Genomic DNA, 20,621 nt, shown 5'->3' on the forward strand with positions numbered 1-20,621 from the left:
TTTTTAGTAGAGATGGGGTTTCACCATGTTAGCCAGGATGGTCTCGATCTCCTGACCTCGTGATCCACCCGCTTCAGCCTCCCAAAGTGCTGGGATTACAGGCATGAGCCACCACGCCCGGCCCTGAATAATTATCTTTTAACAAAACCAACCTCAAAGAACTAATGAGCCAAAAGATTTTTAATAGAGCTTGATTTCAGAGAGTTCCATCTGTATAAACCAGGAAGTAAATGACTTGGCAACATGAGAGTAAATTATTTTAATAGTTACTGATATGAATAAAGAACATGGTTAATCTCTAATACTTTCAGATTATTTTTAATTGAAAGTTTTTTCAGGCCAGGTGCAGTGGCTCAAGCCTGTAATCCCAGCACTTTGGGAGGCCGAGGCGGGTGGATCATGAGGTCAGGAATTCAAAACCAGCCTGACCAATATGGTGAAACCCCATCTCTGCTAAAAATACAAAAATTAGCCAGGCGTGGTGGCAGGTGTCTGTGATCTCACCTACTCAGGAGGCTGAGGCAGGAGAATCACGTGAACCTGGGCAGCAGAGGTTGCAGTAAGCCGAGACCACGCCACTGCACTCCAGCCTGGGTGACAGAATGAGACTCTGTCTCAAAAAAAAAAAAGAAAGTTTTTTCATTTTAATCCAATTATAAGTACGGAAAAATATAGACACTTCAAAATTCAGAAAAATATAAGCAGAAAAAAACCTTCTGATTAAATCTTGGCTGGGCATGGTGGCTCACGCCTGTAATCCCAACACTTTGGGAGGCCGAGGTGGGCGTATCATTTGAGGTCAGGAGTTCAAGGCCAGCCTGACCAACATAGTGAAAACCCATCTCTACTAAAAAATACAAAAATTAGCCGGGCATGGTGGTACACACCTGTAGTCCCAGCTACTTGGAAGGCTGAGGCAGGAGAATCGCTTGAACCCAGGAGGCAGAGGTTGCAGTGAGCCGAGATCGCGCCACTGTACTCCAGTCTGGGTGACAGAGCAAGACTCTGTCTCAAAAACAAACAAACAAACAAACAAACAAACAAAAAAAAACCACTTAAAAATGACTTCTGGACCTTTTTAAACAATTTTTCATGGTTGAGATTATAATGTATAGTCAATTCAATCCGGCATTCCTCACTTATTCTAACATAAGTACTGGAATCTAAAGAAGGAAAACTTTTCCTTTAAAAAATTCTTAAAGTACTCCCAGCTTTTTTTTTTTTTTTTTTTTTTTACCTTATTTCCACCTATACTCAGCTTCCTCTGATCAACATGCTCACCACATTCTCAAGTCCTGACCAGTTTCCAAACAAGCAGCCTCTGAGCTCTCCAACTACCCTCTCCTCACCACACAGTTCTCATTGTGTGTCTCCCTGACCTCCTGCCATTAACACTTAGGCTTTCCGTCTGCTTTTGAAATCGCTCCACTGCAGTGACCCTCATTCTTTTTTCACCTGAGCTTTTTCATGGAACGTTTTATGACGCTTAAGTTCTCTCCTTCATATCTCTCTCATCCTATCCAATTGTTCATGATGCCATGTTGAGTTTCTAGCAGCCAAAGCACCTGTTGGGTCTTGAAGAAACCTACTAGGGTGGATTTTCAAAGCCCCTGGGTGTATGTGCTGGCCCCAGGAACTTCTATACCATCTCCTTTTGCCTTAAATATCGCTAGAGTCTCTGGGCATAGTAGCTCACGCCTGTAATCCCAGTACTTTGGGAGGCCAAGGCGGGTGGATCACGAGGTCAGGAGATCTAGACCATCCTGGCTAATATGGTGAAACCCCGTCTCTACTAAAAATACAAAAACATTAGCCGGGCGTGGTGGTGGGCACCTGTAGTCCCAGCTACTCGGGAGGCTGAGGCAGGAGAATGGCGTGAACCCAGGAGGTGGAGCTTGCAGTGAGCTGAGATCAGGCCACTTGCACTCCAGCCTAGGCAACAGAGCGAGACTCCGTCTCAAAAAGAAAAAAAAAATCGCTAGAGGCATTTCTAAGGAGAAGTGCTAAGTCATCATGAGCTGGCTGACTCATGAAGGCAGAACTATTTGTTCTTTTTAACAGCCTGGCCATGGAGGCATAGCAAAGGAATGAGATGTTCTGCTTCCTAGAAATCTCTGAGAGACAGAGACAGTGACAGAATCTTGCCACCACCTGAGACAGGTGCCCTTAGGTTGAACCTCCTTAAGCTCATACAGCCTGAATGACTGCCCGGCTCCTGAAACTCAGCCCCTCCTACGGTCTGCCCCACTCAGCCCATCCCACCCCCAAGCACATCCTGAACACACCCACCTCTTTTCCAGAGCTGTTGCTGGATTGTTCCTGGAGCTGAGAAGCCTTTTCTTTCTCCAACACCTCTCCTGAAGATGGAGTAGTCGGCAAGGGAAGCAACACACTTCTCTCAGGGAGTTTTGGGGCAAGGGTTGAAGCCGACTCATTCAGGTAATGGAGCTCGGGGTCCTGCTGCGTCTCCGCTGGCACCGCAGGGCTGTCTCCAGCAGAGGAGTTGAAGCCCCCCTCGCTGCCCAGCAGTAGGCCCCAGTCCGTGTCATCGGCACTACCTCTGGGCTCCTGCTTGCCACCGTGTTGCAAGAGGTCCTTCTCCAGCTCCCGGTAGTCATCTGAGTACTCTGACATCTCCTCTAGGCCCCAGTCTTTGCCTAGAAAGGGCAAGTCCTTTCTGATATCCTCAGGTGAGTCCCCCCAGATCCCCGAGGGGGAGCCCCTGTTCAGCATCACGTCCCCATAGTCCAGCAGCTGTGCAGGCCTCTGAACAGGCCTGAGCACAAAAGTGAGATAAGACCTGATGGGGCCCATCTTCTTGGGCTCACAGTTCTTTTTGTGGGGGCAGCTCACCAGGTAGCAGCGGCCCTCAAACCACCAGGCCAGGTCACAGCTGGACAGGTCACAGCAAGCAGCCGTGCAGTCTACGACAGGGAAGGTGTGAGACACCCGCATGATTCTGGTGGTTTCCAAGTTAGGTGAAATGACTGCATTGGAATATGTCCTCCCCTCGCTGCACTGCTTACAGGCACAACCTTTAAACAAAGCAGTTTCTAGTGAGGGAGAGAGGCATATCACAGGGAAACACCTCCAGCTTAAGAAACCAGGAAAAGGGAGTCTTCTCAATCCCTGGCCAGTCTGGCAAGCAAATAAACAATCAGCATTTCCCACAGAAAGATCACAGCAATCCATCAAACCATCCATCCGTACATTCATCCTCCTACCTTCCCACCCACTCATTCATCTTCCATCCACTCATCCTTCCATTCATCCACTCGTCTTTCCTCTTGTCTTTCCACCTTTCTACCCATCCATCTATCCACCCTTTCCCCCACATACTCACCCATCTACCCTTCTACTTTTCCATCCATCCATCCATCCATCCATCCATCCATCCATCCATCCATCCATCCTTCTATTCTTCTACCTTTTCACTCATCCATCCATCACTCCATCCCTCCACCCATCCACCCACTCATCCATCCAGAGATTCTTACACCTATCCATGCACCCTTCCCTCCATTTGTTATTTTTTCATACAGTTTCACTCCATTTACTTAACAGAAACATTCTTCTACATTATATTTATATTATTTATAATACTTTGTTCCTCACATAAAATTCAATTATACAGGTTTACTTTACAAAATAGCATCATGTCTTTGTTTTATTGTTAATTGATTTTAAGTCTCACAGGCTATTTTAATGGTGGATAAATTGACAGGGAAGCAAACTGTCACAAGGAGGCAAGGAGACCTTTGTAAGGCAGAAGCCTCCAACTCAAAGCTTAGGGCAGTTTTCAGTGTGGCTGGAGGTGGTGGATTCCTTGGCACACCTCTGGAGTGCACCGTTCCTTTGTTCTGCAAAAAAAAATCACCTGAATGGGGGCTGTTTAGATATACATACCTTAAAAGCAAAGATCTTAATGCTAAATAAAGAAGTTTGAGAAGGTGGGGCTCCCAACAACTAAATCATTCTTCATTTAGTCCAAGTTGCCGTAATTACTTCAGAATCTATTAGAGACACTCTAGAAAGCTCTTCTATCAAACTGGAGACCAGGGAACCTGTCGCCTATGTTTGTACGCTCTATAAGTCCTAGCCCAATCTGTGGGAATACTAGTTACTTGATGATTGTTGACAAATTACTAAAATCACTGGTTAGCCTTTATAAAGTTAAAAAAGATAGAGAAGGCTGAGTGTGATGGTTCACACCTGTAATCCCAGCATTTTGGGAGGCCAACATGGGAGGATTACTTAAGCCCAGGAGGTTGAGGCTGTAGTGAGCCATGATGGCACCACTGCACTCCAGCCCAGGTGACAGAGCAAGACCCTATCTCAAAAAAAAAAAAAAAAAAAAAAGCACCTAGAAGCATCTGCACTGTCTTGAATCTCCACCTGGTTCGGCCCTCCTGCCTCCACCATGTCCATCAACGTGACCCATAAGTCCTACAAGGTGTCTACCTCTGGCCCCTGGGCCTTCAGCAGCCACTCTTACACAAGCAAGCGGGTCTGGTGCCAGCATCAGCTCCTTGAGCTTCTCTTGAGTGGGCAGCAGCAGCAGCTTCCAAGGTGGCCTGGGCACTAGTATGGGTCTGGGTGGAGGCTATGGCGGGACCAGTGGTATGGAGGGCATCACAGCCGTCACAGTCAACTAGAGCTTGCTGAGCCCCCTTAAGCTGGAGGTGGACCCCAACATCCAGGCCATGTGCACCCAGGAGAAGGAGCAGATCAAGACTATCAACAACAAGTTTGCCTCCTTTATCAACAAGGTATGGTTCCTGGAGCAGCAGAACAAGGTACTGCAGACCAGCTGGAGCCTCCTGCAGCAGCAGAAGACAGTTTGGATGAATGTGGACTGCATGTTCAAGAGCTACATCAACCTTCGGCAGCAGCTGGACATGCTGGGCCAGGAAAAGCTGAAGCTGGAGGCCGAGTTTGGCAACACACCAGGGCTGGTGGAGGACTTCAAGAACAAGTACAAGGACAAGATCAATAATTTTACAGAAGGCTGGGCGTGGTGGCTCACACCTGTAATCCCAACATTTTGGGAGGCCAAGGCAGGTGGATCACCTGAGGACAGGAGTTCAAGACCAGCCTGACCAACACGATGAAACCCTGTCTGTACTAAAAATACAAAAACTAGCTGAGCATAGTGGCGGGTGCCTGTAATTCCAGCTACTCGGGAGGCTGAGGCAGGAGAATTGCTTGAACCCAGGAGGCAGAGGTTGCAGTGAGCCAAGATCATGCCATTGCACTCCAGCCTGGGTGGCAGAGTGAGACTCCATCTCAAAAAATAAATAAATAAATTTAAGCGACGGAGAATGAATTTGTCCTCCTCAAGAAGGATGTGGATGAAGCTTACGTGAACAAGGTAAAGCTGGAGGAGTCTCGCCTGGAAGGGCTGAATAACAAGATCAACTTCCTCAGGCAGCTGTATGAAGAGGAGATCTAGGAGCTGCAGTCCCAGCTCTGGGACACATCTGTGGTGCTGTCCATGGACAACAGCTGGTCCCTGGACATGGACAGCATCATTGTTGAGGTCAAGGCCCAGTGCAAGGAGATTACCAACCGCAGCCAGGCCGGGGCTGAGAGCCTGCGCCAGGTCAAGTATGAGGAACTGCAGGCGCTGGCTGGGAAGCACAGGGATGACCTGCATCATACAAAGACGGAGATCTCTGAGATGAATCAGAATATCAGCTGGCTCCAGATTGAGACTGAGGGCCTCAAAGGCCAGAGGGCTTCCCTTAGAGGCCACCATTGTGGATGCCGAGCAGCATGGGGAGCTGGCCATTAAGGATGCCAATGCCAAGCTGTCCAAGCTGGAGGCCACCCTGCAGTGGGCCATGCAGGACATGGCATGGCAGCTGCATGAGTATTAGGAGCTGATGATCATCAAGCCAACCCTGGACATCAAGACTGTCACCTACAGGAAGGTGCTGGAGGGCGAGGAGAGCTGGCTGGAGTCTGGGATGCAGAACATGAATATCCATACGAAGACCACCAGTGGCTACTCAGGTGAGCTGAGCTCAGCCTATGGAGGCCCCAGAAACCCTGGCCTCAGCTACAGCCTGGGCTCCAGCTTTGGCTCTGGTGGGTGCTCCAGCTCCTTCAGCAGCACCAACTCCTTCAGGGCCATGGTTGTGAAGAAGATCGAGATTTGTGATAGGAAGCTGGTGTCTGAGTCCTCTGATGTTCTGCCCAAGTGAATGGCCACAGCAGCCCCTCCCAGCCTACCCCCTCCTGTGACTGCCCCAGAGCCTGGGGAGGCCACTGTGCAGGGGAGCATAGGGAACAGGAGACCCACCTGAGGCTCAGCCCTCGCCCTCAGCCCACTCGCGGGGCGGGGTTCACTGCCTGGGGTATCCCTCTTGCCCATGCCTCCAGCCACAAAACAATTCAATTGGTTTTTTTCCAAAATAAACCCTCAGCTAGTTCTGCCAACTGCCAAAAAAAAAAAAAAAAAAAAAAAAAAGGAAGATGAGCAAATTGCAAATAACATTTATTGGGATGCAATAACTCGGGAATTGATATTTTGAATTAAGGGAGAACACCTCATAAGAAAAGGGCAAAAAGGAATGAAAAAGTAGAGATTTGCAAGGGAAAAAATATGGGTCTCTAAACATTAATGACATCATCTAAAACATTAATGAAGGTATTTTCTAGAGTATATTAAAGATGGAATAAGGGGACATTTTTTCTTACACGCTAAGCAGCAATGAGTTTAATAAGATGGATGGATGGAGGGGAGTAAGTGATCTACAAGTCATGACAGGGCTTTTCCAATGGCAATACTTTCTGGAGTGGCCCTCACATCATATAGAATGGTGCTGCCCAAAATTTGGGTGCTTCTGAATCATCTCCAGGTGCTGCTGAAAACCCAGGTCCCAGAGCCACAACCCTAGGAGTTCTGATTCAGTAGATCTGGAGTGTGGCATGAGAAACTGCATTTTAACAAGGGTCTCGCTAAGGTTATCTTCATTATGGCTTTGTTACATTTTGACAAACTGTACATAACAGTTTTTCTAGTCATATTACCACCCTCAATCCTTGGTATACTCAAATGGGCTCAGCCAGCCCAGCCTACTCATGGGTCTTCTTAAATGATGCTCACCAATGATTTTTTTGCCATGTGTATCCACCATAAGCAAACTGAGTATAATGAAAATAAAGATTTCTGATAAAAGGAGGTCTGGCCTTTCCAGCCAGATCTAGTATGCAATTCTTTTCAATATACAAACATAAAGTTTTCCTAGTATTTATGAAATGTGATTTTATTTTCCCATGGAATAGTCATGATAAAAATAAACCTAAATTCCTGTTTACAGAAAACCACTCATGCATGAGGTCTGCCTTTCATGCTTTTACCTGTAAAATAATTATATTGAAAAGCAAACCAACAGCACCTTCACCTCAGGTTGATCTGAGTTGCTTACACTAGTCAAGAAACTCAAGCCCAACACGGGTATCTCCAGGGTAGTAGTTCCCTACCTGCAATTGTCACCAGCAGCAGCAATGAAGAGAGCACACCTGTGGGGGGCGCCATTCTGCACCACGCAGTGGGTGATGGCAGGCTTCTGAGGCGGCCCTGAAGAGCGTTTGGTGCAAGCTTCCTTTGATGTTTTTTAGGAGCCAGATCTGGCCTCAAGAACTTCAAAGGAAAAAACATAAAAGAGGAAGAAAGAAAAGAATAGGTAAATGTAGAAACATCCAAAATTATTTCTATCATTCATTCATGTCAGTGGGAAGCCTGTCCTGGTCACATCACAGAGCCACATCCCAGGCAAACATCCACCTAGAGCGTTTGTTCAAATAGCCAGTATACTTCCTAAGAAGAGCCAAAGAATTTCACGCTTACTCTCCTTACAAGCTGTGGAAATAAACGAGGACCAATCAAATGAGAAAAGCAAAGGCTATTTATTCAGAGCTTGTTATAGAAAGGCAGTCAGCCACCATCACTTGTTTTTGGCAGAGACTCAGACAGGCAGAGGAGTGGGAAAACTTTATAGCAGAAAAAGAGAAAGCCTCAGGTGTGCTCTAATTGGAGGCTGTTGCAGGGGGAAGCTGCAGGCGGCTCACTAGAAGTGGGGCATCCTATGTAATTGGTTAGGAGGCATGTTTGGCTTTCTCTGACTGGTCCAAAGTTGGAAGAAGGGATAAAAATTAAGGAAGCCATTAGTTATTAATCAAGTCCTGGTCATTCGGGGCTGATTGTTACAGAAGTTACTGTTTAGCTCCCAGGATTGTTTTTAGAGATAGCAATCTGGCTTCCTACAAGTCTGACTTATAGCAGGCTGGCATCCTAGGCTGCTTATTGTAGATAAGGGACTGGTTTCCTGGGCTGTGGATTGTCAAAGTTCTATTTTATATTTGATCTGGCCATTGTCTGCTTTTATATCCAGGCTCTCAAAGCTAAAACTATGAAATAATGATGGAATAAATCATACTACTGTATTTCATAATTTTTTTTTTTGAGGCAGAGTCTTGTGCCGTCATCCAGGTTGCAGTGCAGTGGCACAATGTTGGCTCACTGCAACCTCCGCCTCCTGGGTTCAAGTGATTCTTGTGCCTCAGCCTCCAAGTAGGTGGGATTACAGGCGCACACTACCACACCCGGCTAATTTTTGTATTTTTAGTAGAGACAGGGTTTCGCCATGTTGGCCAGGCTGGTCTCGAACTCCTGGCCTCAAGTGATCTGCCCGTCTTGGCCTCTCAATGATTACAGGTGTGAGCCATCGTGCCCAGCCTATATTTCATGAATTCTAACACATAAATATTTTCACATTTTACCATTTCTGATATCAGGATGTCCTACAGTTGCAGATGGCCATGTGCCAGGCAGGAAGTGGATGGCATTGTTTATGCATGCACATCAGCTGTGCAGAACTGGAGTCAGAGGCTTGGAACGACATCCCAAAGACAACATGAAGCACTCTCTTAAGAAGCGCTGCATCCCGGCTGGGCGCGGTGCCTCACGCCTGTAATCCCAGCACTTCGGGAGGCTGAGGTGGGCAGATCACGAGGTCAGGAGATCGAGACCATCCTGGCTAACGCGGTGAAACCCCGTCTCTACTAAAAATACAAAAAAAATTAGCTGGGCATGGTGGTTGGTGCCTGTAGTCCCAGCTACTCTGGAGGCTGAGGCAGGAGAATGGCGTGAACCCGGGAGGTGGAGCTTGCAGTGAGCCGAGATCACGCCAGTACACTCCAGCCTGGGCGACAGAGCGAGACTCCGTCTCAAAAAAAAAAAAAAGAAAAAGAGAAATGCTGCATCCCCCAAAGCTCATGATGGCACACAGGTAATATGTGGAAAACCAACAGGTATCAATAACTGCATTGGCAAGTTATTGGGCAGGAAGAAAATTTAGGAATACCTTCATGTGTCAGTTATATGTTCCTTTTTACATATGCACAAGAATGATATATGATAAAAATTTGTCTAAATAAGCACCCCCTCAATCTCTTTCAATTTGTTTAAACATTCTAAGTGAGAAGAAAGTGATAAATCTTGGCTTAATCGACAGCATTCTTTTCCTTAGTGGTATTTAAAATAATCATGCATTTTATTAAATACAATCATTAGCATCTTACATTTCATTGAATTTAGTTAATATAAGCACTTTTTTTTTGCCTGGTACTTTCTCAGTGTGATCTTCACAACAACCCAGACATATTATTATCTCTGCATTAGATGATAGAATTGAGGTTCAAAAAAGTGAACTGGTTTGCCCAAGGTAGAAGAACCAGTACAAGGCAGTCTGGACTTGGATCTGCACTCCAAGTGCTTATTATTTCAAATACATAACAAAGGCTCCCAGGAGGAAACACACAAGTTCATGTTCAAAAAACCTAGATAAGGTTTCCTAATGTGGTGTCAGAATCCCGCTGTGAGTTGCAAGATGGTATGTTGTGATAAACTAGATTTTAGTTCCAGTTCACACCAGTCTCTCCCACTCACCCCTTCATTCCTCCTCCCTCTACACAGAGGATGTGTGGATAAAACCTTATAGGAGGATAAGACTCTTCTTCACCCCTGTTTTCAGAAGTACTGCAGTACTTTTAGAAATGTATAAGTGTTGTAGGGATGAAAAAGAGAGGGAAACACCCCGACAGATGTCTCCAGTCAGTTATTTAAGAACTCTCTGGCAGCCTAGTGGGGGCAGGAAATAACCAGAAAGGACAGGAGCCTGCAAACAAAATCAAACACATAACATTCGCTTAAGATGGTGTCTGCAAGTTCTGGGCTTTGTTTTTGAGTTTAATCGAGAAACAACTCAAATCACAAGAGTGCCGCCCGTTGAACTGCACGTAGGGGACTGCCATCAACCACACCGAGCACAGGTGCTGCCTAGCCTAACACCATCACTGGCCATGCTCTGGGTAGGTGAAAAGGGCCTTTAAGGTCCAGAGATGGGCTGAGTTAGACCCAGGGACAGGAAGGAACCAGAGTAAAGGTGAGCTAAGGTAAGGTCAGGAGGTGGGTGTAACACCTCTGTGTCAGTACAACGGACCTGAGGCCATCAGAACACCTGCTTTGATAAGGTAAAATGGAGAAAGAAAACAGTAAGCATTTCATTCATGCCTAAAACTCTAGAGGAAGAATACCTGGTTCTGCAAGGTTTGCCACCAACAACTCCCTTTGCTTCCAGTGAGGAAAGTATGTTAGACATGGGAGGTGGAAGGAAAGACTGGCCATCTTCCATCTGCAGCCATTGACTACTCCCTAACCAAAGGGCAAGAGAAGAGCAACTGGCTTCCCAGAAATGACATTTATTCAGCTGCTCAAGGTGCTGGGGCCCAGAATAGCAACACTACTATCAGCCAGGGACCACTGGTCAAGAATCCCATGGATAAAGATTTGGGCCTCCACCGTACCATATGGTACCTTCAGGCAAATTAAGAAAAGGCAGCTCTAAGAGAAGATACTGCTCTGAAAGAACAGTTTGGCAAATGAACTATAAGCCAAATTCCCAATCCCATGCCCCTTTGGTGAATGCCTTTGGTTGTGCAAGGTACAACTTTCACAACCATATTGTACCTGGAAAGCAATTTATTGTCACTATCTCAGTGCAAACATTACAGGTGCTCAGCATAAAAAGCATTTCCTCTTCTCAATACCATATTTAAGGTTCTTTTTTGGGGGGTACATTAATGTAAGAAGACAATGCGTCTCCATTTCCTCAACATTAAAAGGCATATGGACTAGATGTTATCAAAAATTCCTTCAGTTCTAATAGCTTGTAAGTGTTGCTTTTTTGTTTTTGTTTTTGTTTTTATTTTGGGACAGAGTTTCGCTCTTGTCACCCAGGCTGGAGTGTAATGGTATGATCTTGGCTCACAGAAACCTCTTCCTCCTGGGTTCAAGCGATTCTCCTGCTTCAGTCTCCCAAGTAGCTGGGATTACAGGCGCCAACCACCAGGCCCAGCTAATTTTTGTATTTTTAGTAGAGAAGGGGTTTCACCCTGTTGGCCAGGCTGGTCTCGAACTCCTGACCTCAGATGATCCACCCGCCTTGGCCTCCCAAAGTGCTGGGATTATAGGCATGAGCCACTATGCTCAGCCAAGTGTTGCTGTTTAAATACATCGTTAGTACTTTATGGGTTAAATAATCCTTCACATATATTACCTTATTTGATCTACTTGTAGGAACTGTTTCTGAGTTAGGAGTTCTCATTCCCATTTTACAGGAAAGGATGCTGAGTTTCAGAGTCAGTCTTTATACTCAAGACCTCAAGCTGTCACTGTGGCATCCCCACCCACTTTGCCAGTTCTGTGAAGTTCGTCCATTCCACTCTGGATTGCTTAAGACTTTCCTTACTTATTATTCAGTCTCTGCATGACCCAGTTCTCTTGATGGACTCATGCTCTCTCCTGCTGCTTGCCTTTTGCCCACCTCACTGTAGTTTTCTGTCTTCATTAAAAGGGAAGAAAATATTTAAAGAATTTACATAGAAAGCCTGTCAAGCTCTTTAACAATTTTGATCAAAGGTAAAGTTTAATCGAGTGACAAAATAGAACTTTTAAAATAAGGCTTCACAAATTCAAAATGCTATAAATAGTACAAGCCCATATATTCTTCCATAAACTCTGCATGGATCAATTGTATACATGTAAAGATCTGACAGGAAATGTCCCCCCATGGTGAAAACTGGTGAGAATAATACATGCTTTTTTTCTTTTCCTTTTTTGCTTCTTTTCTGCTCTGTATTTTCTATTTTTTTCTAAACTGAACACATCTTACCTTTGTATTAATAAAATACACTTATAGATTTCATTTTTATAGAAGACAGATATTTTAACATGGCCATTCTGACATAGGTTTTTAAACAAAATTACTGAGAGATGTTGGAATGGATGTTTCTTTTTTTTTTTTTGAGACACAGTCTCACTCTATCACCAGGCTGGAGTGCAGTAGTGCGATCTTGGCTCACTGCAACCTCCGCCTCCTGGGTTCAAGTGATTCTCCTGCCTCAGCCTCCCGAGTAGCTGGGACTACAGATGCCCGCCACCATGCCTGGCTAATTTTTGTACTTTTCAGTAGAGACAGAATTTCGCCATGTTGGCCAGGCTGGCCTCAAACTCCCGACCTCAAGTGATCTGCCCACCTTGGCCTCCCAAAGTGTTGGGATTACAGGCATGAGCCACTGCGCCTGGCCAGAATGGATATTTCTGACTCCTCATATTGCTGGCCATATCCTGTTCCTCAATCTCATTCCTTCTCTAGGCTTCCGGTCATGCATGACCCCTAGGCCATCTGAGAAGCCTCACCCCAGCTGAATTCTTTCCCTTCTTTGGGTGACGGTGATGACATCACTGATTCAGAGATGGGGTAAGGCTCAGGACTGGTGTCAGAGAATGAATGAGATGTGGGAATGGGGTGAGCCCAGAGATGGGGCCAGAAATGGGCAAAGCACAGAAAGGTATTCAACAAGTACTGATGGAACACTTCCTGTGCCAGGACATGGACAAAGGAGGCATGAAGGTCAGGGATGCAGAGAACGAGGCTCAAGGATAAGATGAAGGTGACTGTGGCAAAGACTGCCTGTTCAGTGAACATTCTCCATTTATTCCTTAGTAATAAAACTCACATAATTATCTGGGGCCCCAGAATACCCAGCTAACAGACTACATTTCCCAACCTCCCCTCACCCTTTGCAGCTTAGTGTGGTCATGTGATTATACACTGGTCAAAGAGACAGAAAAGGAACTGCTGAATAAAACTTCCGAGGGAAGCTCTTTTTGTCCTCCTCATCTTTTCTTCTTCCTGCTGCCTAGAACAGAAAACAAGGTCTGCTGCCACCGCAGCCATCTAGGACTACACAGAGGCCTTGAGAAGGCAAGCCAGTGCTGGGAAGATGCAAGGAGCTGGGTCCTTGAAGACGTGGGACTGCCTACCAGCCCTGGACAGCCAACCCTTGAATTCTTGAGGAAAAAATAAACTTTTCTCTCATTTAAGCCACTGCTTATCTTGAACATTTGTTTCTAAGAAGCCAGGCCAGGTGCGGTGGCTCACGCCTGTAATCCCAGCACTTTGGGAGGCCGAGGCAGGTGGATCACCTGAGGTCAGGAATTTGAGATCAGCCTGACCAACATGGTGAAACCCAATCTCTACTAAAAATACAAAAATTAGCTGGGTGTGGTGGCGCATGCCTGTAATCCCAGCTACTTGAGAGGCTGAGGTGGGAGAATCACTTGAACCTGGGAGGTAGAGGTTGCAGTGAGCCGAGATCATGCCATTGCACTCCAGCCTGGGCAACAAAAGCTAGACTCCATCTCAAAAAAAAAGAAAAGAAAGAAAGCCAGACCTAATTTTATCTGATAAGTGACACTATTTTTTTTTCTTCCAGTTTATGGGTTATAAAATACTTTGGTTCAGGTAAGATCAAAGCAGACACCTACAGTGAGTAATGGCTGCTTTACGGACAATGCAAACTATAAAGCCAAATGACAATCTAATAATTTTTAAAGTGGCAGATATACCCCTGTATTCTGAAATCATTTATATGGTAACTAACATATGCTTCCTTATAGAAGCAATTAATTTTTTAGGTGTATGTATATTTTCTCTTCAACTAAATTGTAAACTTCCTGAGGAAAGCAATGAATTTAAAACATAAGCTGATACATTTATACTTCTAGGTTTTACTTATTTCTCATCTACTAATATTAACAATTTTAGTTAAAAAAATGAATGCTTAAGTATGCATTTTAAATAAAAATATGTTCCTTTAGTTAAAAACATTTTTTAAAATGACATGATTTCAAAATTGCTGCTCTCCATGCCAAATAACTTTGCGGTCCCCAACTGTGAACGAAGTAATTGGCAGCATACTAGAAAAAAGATGCTTAAATGCCAATTTAAGTCTCAAGGAGAAAACAATTTAAAAAATAAACAGAATATGAAATTATATCCACATCTCTTCAAATTCTAACAATTAACAACAACTAGGTAGAAGATGTAACAGAAGACTATAGCAATAAAAAGTACAGAAAACATAACAGAGGACTATAGCAACAGCAACAGACAAAAAATAGAAGACCTAAGGCTTACTTTAAGAAGGTATTTGCGTATCTATTTTAAGACAACTTTAAAATGCTACTGAGGGAAAAATAAATAAATAAATAAATAAATAAAATGCTACTGAGGAACACAAAAAAAACCTTAAATAGATGGAGAAAAACCTTAAATAAATGGAGGAAAACATGAATAAATGTTCTTGGACAAATAGACTCGATATCATAAATATATCAGTGTTCCTAAATTAATTAAAATGATGCTGGCAGAATATTTTTTTTTTTTTTTTTGAGACGGAATCTCGCTCTGTCGCCCAGGCTGGAGTGCAGTGGCGCAATCTCGGCTCACTGCAAGCTCTGCCTCCCGGGTTCACGCCATTCTCCTGCCTCAGCCTCTCCGAATAGCTGGGACTACAGGCGCCCGCCACCATGCCCGGCTAATTTTTTTTTGTATTTTTAGTAGAGACGGGGTTTCACCGTGGTCTCGATCTCCTGACCTCGTGATCTGCCCGCCTCGGCCTCCCAAAGTGCTGGGATTACAAGCGTGAGCCACCACGCCCAGCGATGCTGGCAGAATTTTTATTTAGGTGAATGAAAAACTACAAAAAATGAATTTTAAAGTGCACATGGGAAAATTAACAAGAAAAAAGGCCAAAAGTTTTTGAAAAATAAGATAATTGAGGGAAAACTGGTCCTACCATATAATGAAATATATTTTTTAAAAAAAAATCATTAAAAGAGGATGGTACAGGTGCAAAAATGGATAACTGAATGGTACAGATATCCAATAAATGGATCCAAATACTTCCAAGACCAAAGGACATGATTAAAAATGGCATGTCAAATCAGTGGAGAAGGGCAGGTGCAGTGGCTCACGCCTGTGAGCCAACCGCTTACACTTTGGGAGGCTGAGGCGGGTGGATTGCTTGAGCTCAGGAGTTAGAAACCAGCTTGGGCAATATTGCGAAACCCCATCTCTACTAAAACTACAAAAATTAGCTGGGTGTGGTGACAGCCACCAGTAATCCCAGCTACTCAGGAGGCTGAGGCACAAGAATTGCTTGAACTTGGGAGGTAGAGGGTGCAGTGAGCTGAGATTATGCCACTGCACTCCAGCCTGGGTGACAGAGCTGGATGACAGAGCCAGACTGTGTCTCAAAAAAAAAAAAAAAAGAAAGAAAGGCTGGGCGCGGTGGCTCACACCTGTAATCCTAGCACTTTGGGAGCCTGAGGCAGGCAGATCACGAGGTCAGGAGATCGAGACCATCCTGGCCAACATGATGAAACCCCGTCTGTACTAAAAATACAAAAATTAGCCGGGCATGGTGGCACATGCCTGTAATCCCAGCTAATCGGGAGGCTGAGGCAGAAGAATTGCTTGAACCCGGGAGAGGAGGTTGCAGTGACCCAAGATCATGCCACTGCACTCCAGCCTGGGCAACCAGAGTGAGATTCTGTCTCAAAAAACAAAACAAAACAAAAAATCAGTGGAGAAAAGGTAGGTTATTAAATAAAATGTATTGGAGAAACAGGTAGCAATTGAAAAAAATGCTAAGCTGTATCCCTGCACCAAGATAAATTTCTTTATCTTTTTTTTTTTTTTTTAGCTTTTACAGGTGTTGAAATAAATTTCTAATGAAAAGCACAAGCCCGTAAAAGCACTGTAAGAAACTATGAGACTGACTTTTGACAAGGGTTCCAGAACAATTCAATGGGGAAAGAATAGTCTTTTCAACAAAGGATGCCGCAACAAACAGATATCAACATGCAAAAGAATAAAATTTGACCCCTACCACATAACATATACAAAAATCAACTCAAAATGGATCAAGACCCAAATATCAGAGCCAAAACTACAAAACTATTAGAAGAAAACATGGGTGTAAATCTTCATGAACTTTGATTATGCAATGGTTTCTTAAATATGACACCAAAAGGACAAACGATAAAAGAAAAAATAGATAAAATAGACATCACCAAAATGAAAAACTTTTGTGCTTCTAAGGACACCATCAAGAAAGTGAAAAGACAGCCCACAGAATGGGATGAAATTTTTGCAAATCAAAAATCTAATAAGGGATTTGTATCTAAAATATACAAATAAGTATTATAATTCAATAATAAAGACAAATCCTTTTAAATATGAACAAGAACCTGAACAGACAGTTCTCCAAAAAAGATACATAAATTGCTAATAAGCTCATGAAAATATGCTCAATATCATTAGCAATCAGGGAAATGCAAGTCAGAGAGACAATGAGATACCACCTCATACCCACTAGCATGGCTATAACAAAAAAGACAATTAAAAACGTTGTCAAGCATGTGAGAAACTGGACTTCTCATACACTATTGGTGAGAATGTAAAATAGTGCAGCCACTTAGAAAATAATTTGGTAGCTCTTCAAACAGTTAAACAGAGTTACTATATAACCCAGCAATTCTACTCCTATGTATATACCCAAGAGAAATGAAAACATATAGCCACAAAACAATGTGTACATGATACGGGAGTTAGGCCTGGCAGGGTGGCTCACTCCTGTAATCCTGGCACTTTGGGAGGCTGAGCGGGGAGGATCGCTTGAGCCCAAGAGTTTGTGACAAGCCTGGGCAACATAGGCTGAGCCTATGGTTTTTTTAAGCCAACCCTGCCTCAAAAAAAAAAAAAAATTGTACATGAATGTTCATAATAGCCAAAAAGTAGAAACAACCCAAACATTCATCAACTGAAAAATCAATAAAAATAATGTGGTATATCCATGTAAAGGCATATTAATAGGCAATATAAAGGAATGAAGTACTAATACATGCTAGAGCATGATAAACCTTGAAAATATACTAAAAAAACAAAACCCAAAACATTATGCTAAGTGAAAGAAGCCAGCCAGGAAGAACCACATATTATATGACTCCATTTATATGATATATGCAGGATGGTCATCTTCACACAGACAAAAGTAGTTGTTCAGGGTTGGGAGATTGGAAGAAAATGGGGAGTAAATTCTAAGATGTACAGAGTTTTTGCTTTTTTTTTTTTTTTTAAGTAATGAAAACATTCCAGGCTAGGGGCAGTGGCTCACACCTGTAATCCCAGCACTTTGGGAGGCCGAGGTGGGCAGATCACCGGAGGTCAGGAGTTCGAGACCAGCCTGGCCAACATGCTGAAACCCTGTCTGTACTAAAAATACAAAAATTAGCCAGGCATGGTGGTGGGTGCCTGTAGTCCCAGCTACTCAGGAGGCTGAGGCATGAGAATTGCCTGAATCTGGGCGGTGGAGGTTGCAGTAAGCTGAGATCGTGCCACTGCACTCTAGCCCGGGTGACAGAGAAAGACTCTGTCTCAAAAAAAAAAAAAAAAAAAAAAAGAAAAGAAAAATATGGATAAATTGTATCCATTAATAAAATATATGGAGTTTTTAAATGTTCATGGAAAATCACCATAAGCACAGTAAAAGTGTCCACAACAAACTGGGAAAATATTTGCAACTCACATCGCAGACAAACGATAATTTCCCTAATACATAAGAGTACTTTCAAATTAATAAAAATTCAATAGAAAAAGTCTACCAACAGACACAACATAGAAAAGAAAATATAAGCACATTTGAAATACATTAAAAGATGTTCAGGCCCAGGGGCACAGTTGCTCACCCCTGTAATCCCAACACTTTGGGAGGCTGAGGCAGGTGGATCACTTGAGCCTAGGATTTCAAGACCAGCCTGGAGACCCTATCCCTTAAAAAAAAATAATTAGTGTGGCATAGTGATATGCACCTGTAGTCCCAGCTACTCAGAAGGCTGAGACAAGAGGATCACTTGAGCCCAAGAAGCAGAGGTTGCAGAAAGCTGAGATCACACTGCACTCCAGCCTGGGTGATAGAGTGAGACTCTGTTTCAAAAAAGAAAAGAAAAGAAAAAAAGATGCTCAAATTTACTCGCAAAAAGAAAAATGCAAATTAAAACAGTGAGATGCCATTTTTTACCTAAGAGATTGTCACATATGGAAAAAGTCTGGGCCAGGCATGGTGGCTCACACCTGTCATCCCAATACTTTCAGAGGCCCAGGCGGGAGGATCAACTGAGTCCAGGAGTTCGAGGCAGGCCTGGGCAACACAGTGAGACCTCATCTCCACAAAAAATAAAAGAATTAGCCGAGCATAGTGGCACCACCTGTAATGCCAGCTACTCGGGAGGCTGAGGTAAGAGAATCACTTGAGCCTGGGAGGTCAAAGCTGCAGTGTGCCCAGATTGTACCACTGCACTCCAGCCTGGGTGACAGAGTGAGACCCTGTCTACAAAATAAAGAAAAAGAAAAGATGGAAAAAAGAAAGAAAAATTAGAAACAACCAAATGTTTGTCAGCAGAAAATCAATTAAATAAACTACGGTCTGGTCATAAAATGAAATACTTTGCATTAGTAAAGAAGCTCTTCGTGTACTTTTATATACCAACACCTTTTGTTAAGTGAAGAAAGAAAGTGCAGAATGGTATATACAGTACTCGCCTCTTGTGGGAAAGGGAATGGGGTGGGAAAAATATAAATATAAATTTGCTAGAAAATGTATAAAATATCTCTGGAAGAATTCATAAAAAATTGTTAACATCTGTGCTGATGAGGGGAGAGAGGGCTCAGGGAGAATTTTTTTTTTTGAGACGGAGTCTCGCTCTGTCGTCCAGGCTGGAGTGCAGTGGCACGATCTCTGCTCACTGCAAGCTCCGCCTTCCCGGGTTCACGCCATTCTCCTGCCTCAGCCTCCAGAGTAGCTGGGACTACAGGCGCCCGCCACCACGCCTGGCTAATTTTTTTTTTGTATCTTTAGTAGAGACGGGGTTTCACCGTGTTAGCCAGGATAGTCTCGATCTCCTGACCTCGTGATCTGCCCGCCTCGGCTGAGAATTTTTTAAAAAAACAAATCGCCTTTTGTACTTTGTGAATTATGTGAATGTTTTTAATACTTTAAAAAATAAATTTAACATTCCTGTCTTTACTTTTGGTCACTGAGAGCTTACATCTACTCGGCATTAAGAGCTTCGAGTGAATAACGCCAGAGAGCAGTAAGAAAAGACCTAGGTTAAATGCAGGAGGGGAATCTGTGCATAACACAGAGAGGGATGGAGGATGAGCAGGGTGGGCAGACTTAGCAAATGAAAATACAGTGCAGGATTCCCAGGTAATAATTGAATTTCAGGTGAATAATTTTTTTTATTCTCCAATATTTGGGACATTATTATAGTGTTTTGTCTGGCAACTCTAACTATGAGAAAATGCCCATGTGCCCTGGGCAGCCCATTTAGAACTACAGCTCATGTATTTCTCTCCCCAGAAGATCTACAAACACAACACTATGAAGAGAAAGAGCTGACATTTACACTTCACTCCTAGAAGCAACAGCTCAACCCAGATTTCAGTCCATATCCTGAATCCCCACTGATTTCTGAAATCACTTAATGTAAGCACAAACAACTGGTTAACAAGAGACAGAACACAAGGAGGAACAGATAGATCATTTGAGGGAAAGAAAGAAACAAAATGAGGGAAAGACCTAGAAAACAAACCACTGAACAAAAGGAATGGATTTTAATTTTAATTTTCAATTTTTTTGCATTGAGTAACCTTTATTTCAAAGAGATGGAATTACCATGCTGCTCTGAGACAAATTATTTTTCAGAACCGGCTAACAGCTTTCATCTCAGCTGGGGCTGGGTGTATGAAAAAAAAATCCTGTATGTGACAGCCAGGATTCAACATAGCCAGAATCTGATATTTATTTCTTAACTGCCTTGTTTTTTTGGTAAGGCTTGCCCAGAACTATCCTGTGGATAATAGGAGGAAATATATTATTCATAAATTTCTCTTTCCATTTCACTGCAGTTGAGTTTGCTTTTATTTCAGAAAAGTAGCTGTGACCAATAAATGCAGGTCAACTAAGAACAACCCCAAGATACCCCGTGGCAGGTTTGCTAAGACTGTGATGAATTGCGAGCATGTTTCACAGATTGATTCAAATGTTGGAAGGAGCCAGCCTTAGCAATTCCTGACATATGCCAGGACAGACGCCTTGGGAGAGGAAGCAAATGCTCCCAACTGTGTCTCCATGCCCTTCTCTTC

At 43.6% G+C, this 20,621-nt stretch overlaps 1 protein-coding gene across 1 annotated transcript in view; it reads right to left on the reverse strand.

The window, feature by feature from the left end:
- KIAA0319 (KIAA0319 ortholog) overlaps positions 1-20,621 on the reverse strand; it is a 104,326-nt gene that overhangs the window by 50,591 nt on the left and 33,114 nt on the right. Inside the window, exons 2-3 of the mRNA XM_032140727.2 lie at positions 7,489-7,648; positions 2,290-3,035 (exon numbers count right to left, since the gene is read on the reverse strand). Coding sequence (XP_031996618.1) covers positions 2,290-3,035; positions 7,489-7,543 — 801 coding nt within the window. The 5' untranslated portion in view covers positions 7,544-7,648. The remainder of the gene's footprint in view (positions 1-2,289; positions 3,036-7,488; positions 7,649-20,621) is intronic.

This window comes from Hylobates moloch, unplaced genomic scaffold (assembly GCF_009828535.3).
Source record: "Hylobates moloch isolate HMO894 unplaced genomic scaffold, HMol_V3 SCAFFOLD_20, whole genome shotgun sequence".
In the NCBI taxonomy this organism is placed as follows: domain Eukaryota; kingdom Metazoa; phylum Chordata; class Mammalia; order Primates; family Hylobatidae; genus Hylobates; species Hylobates moloch.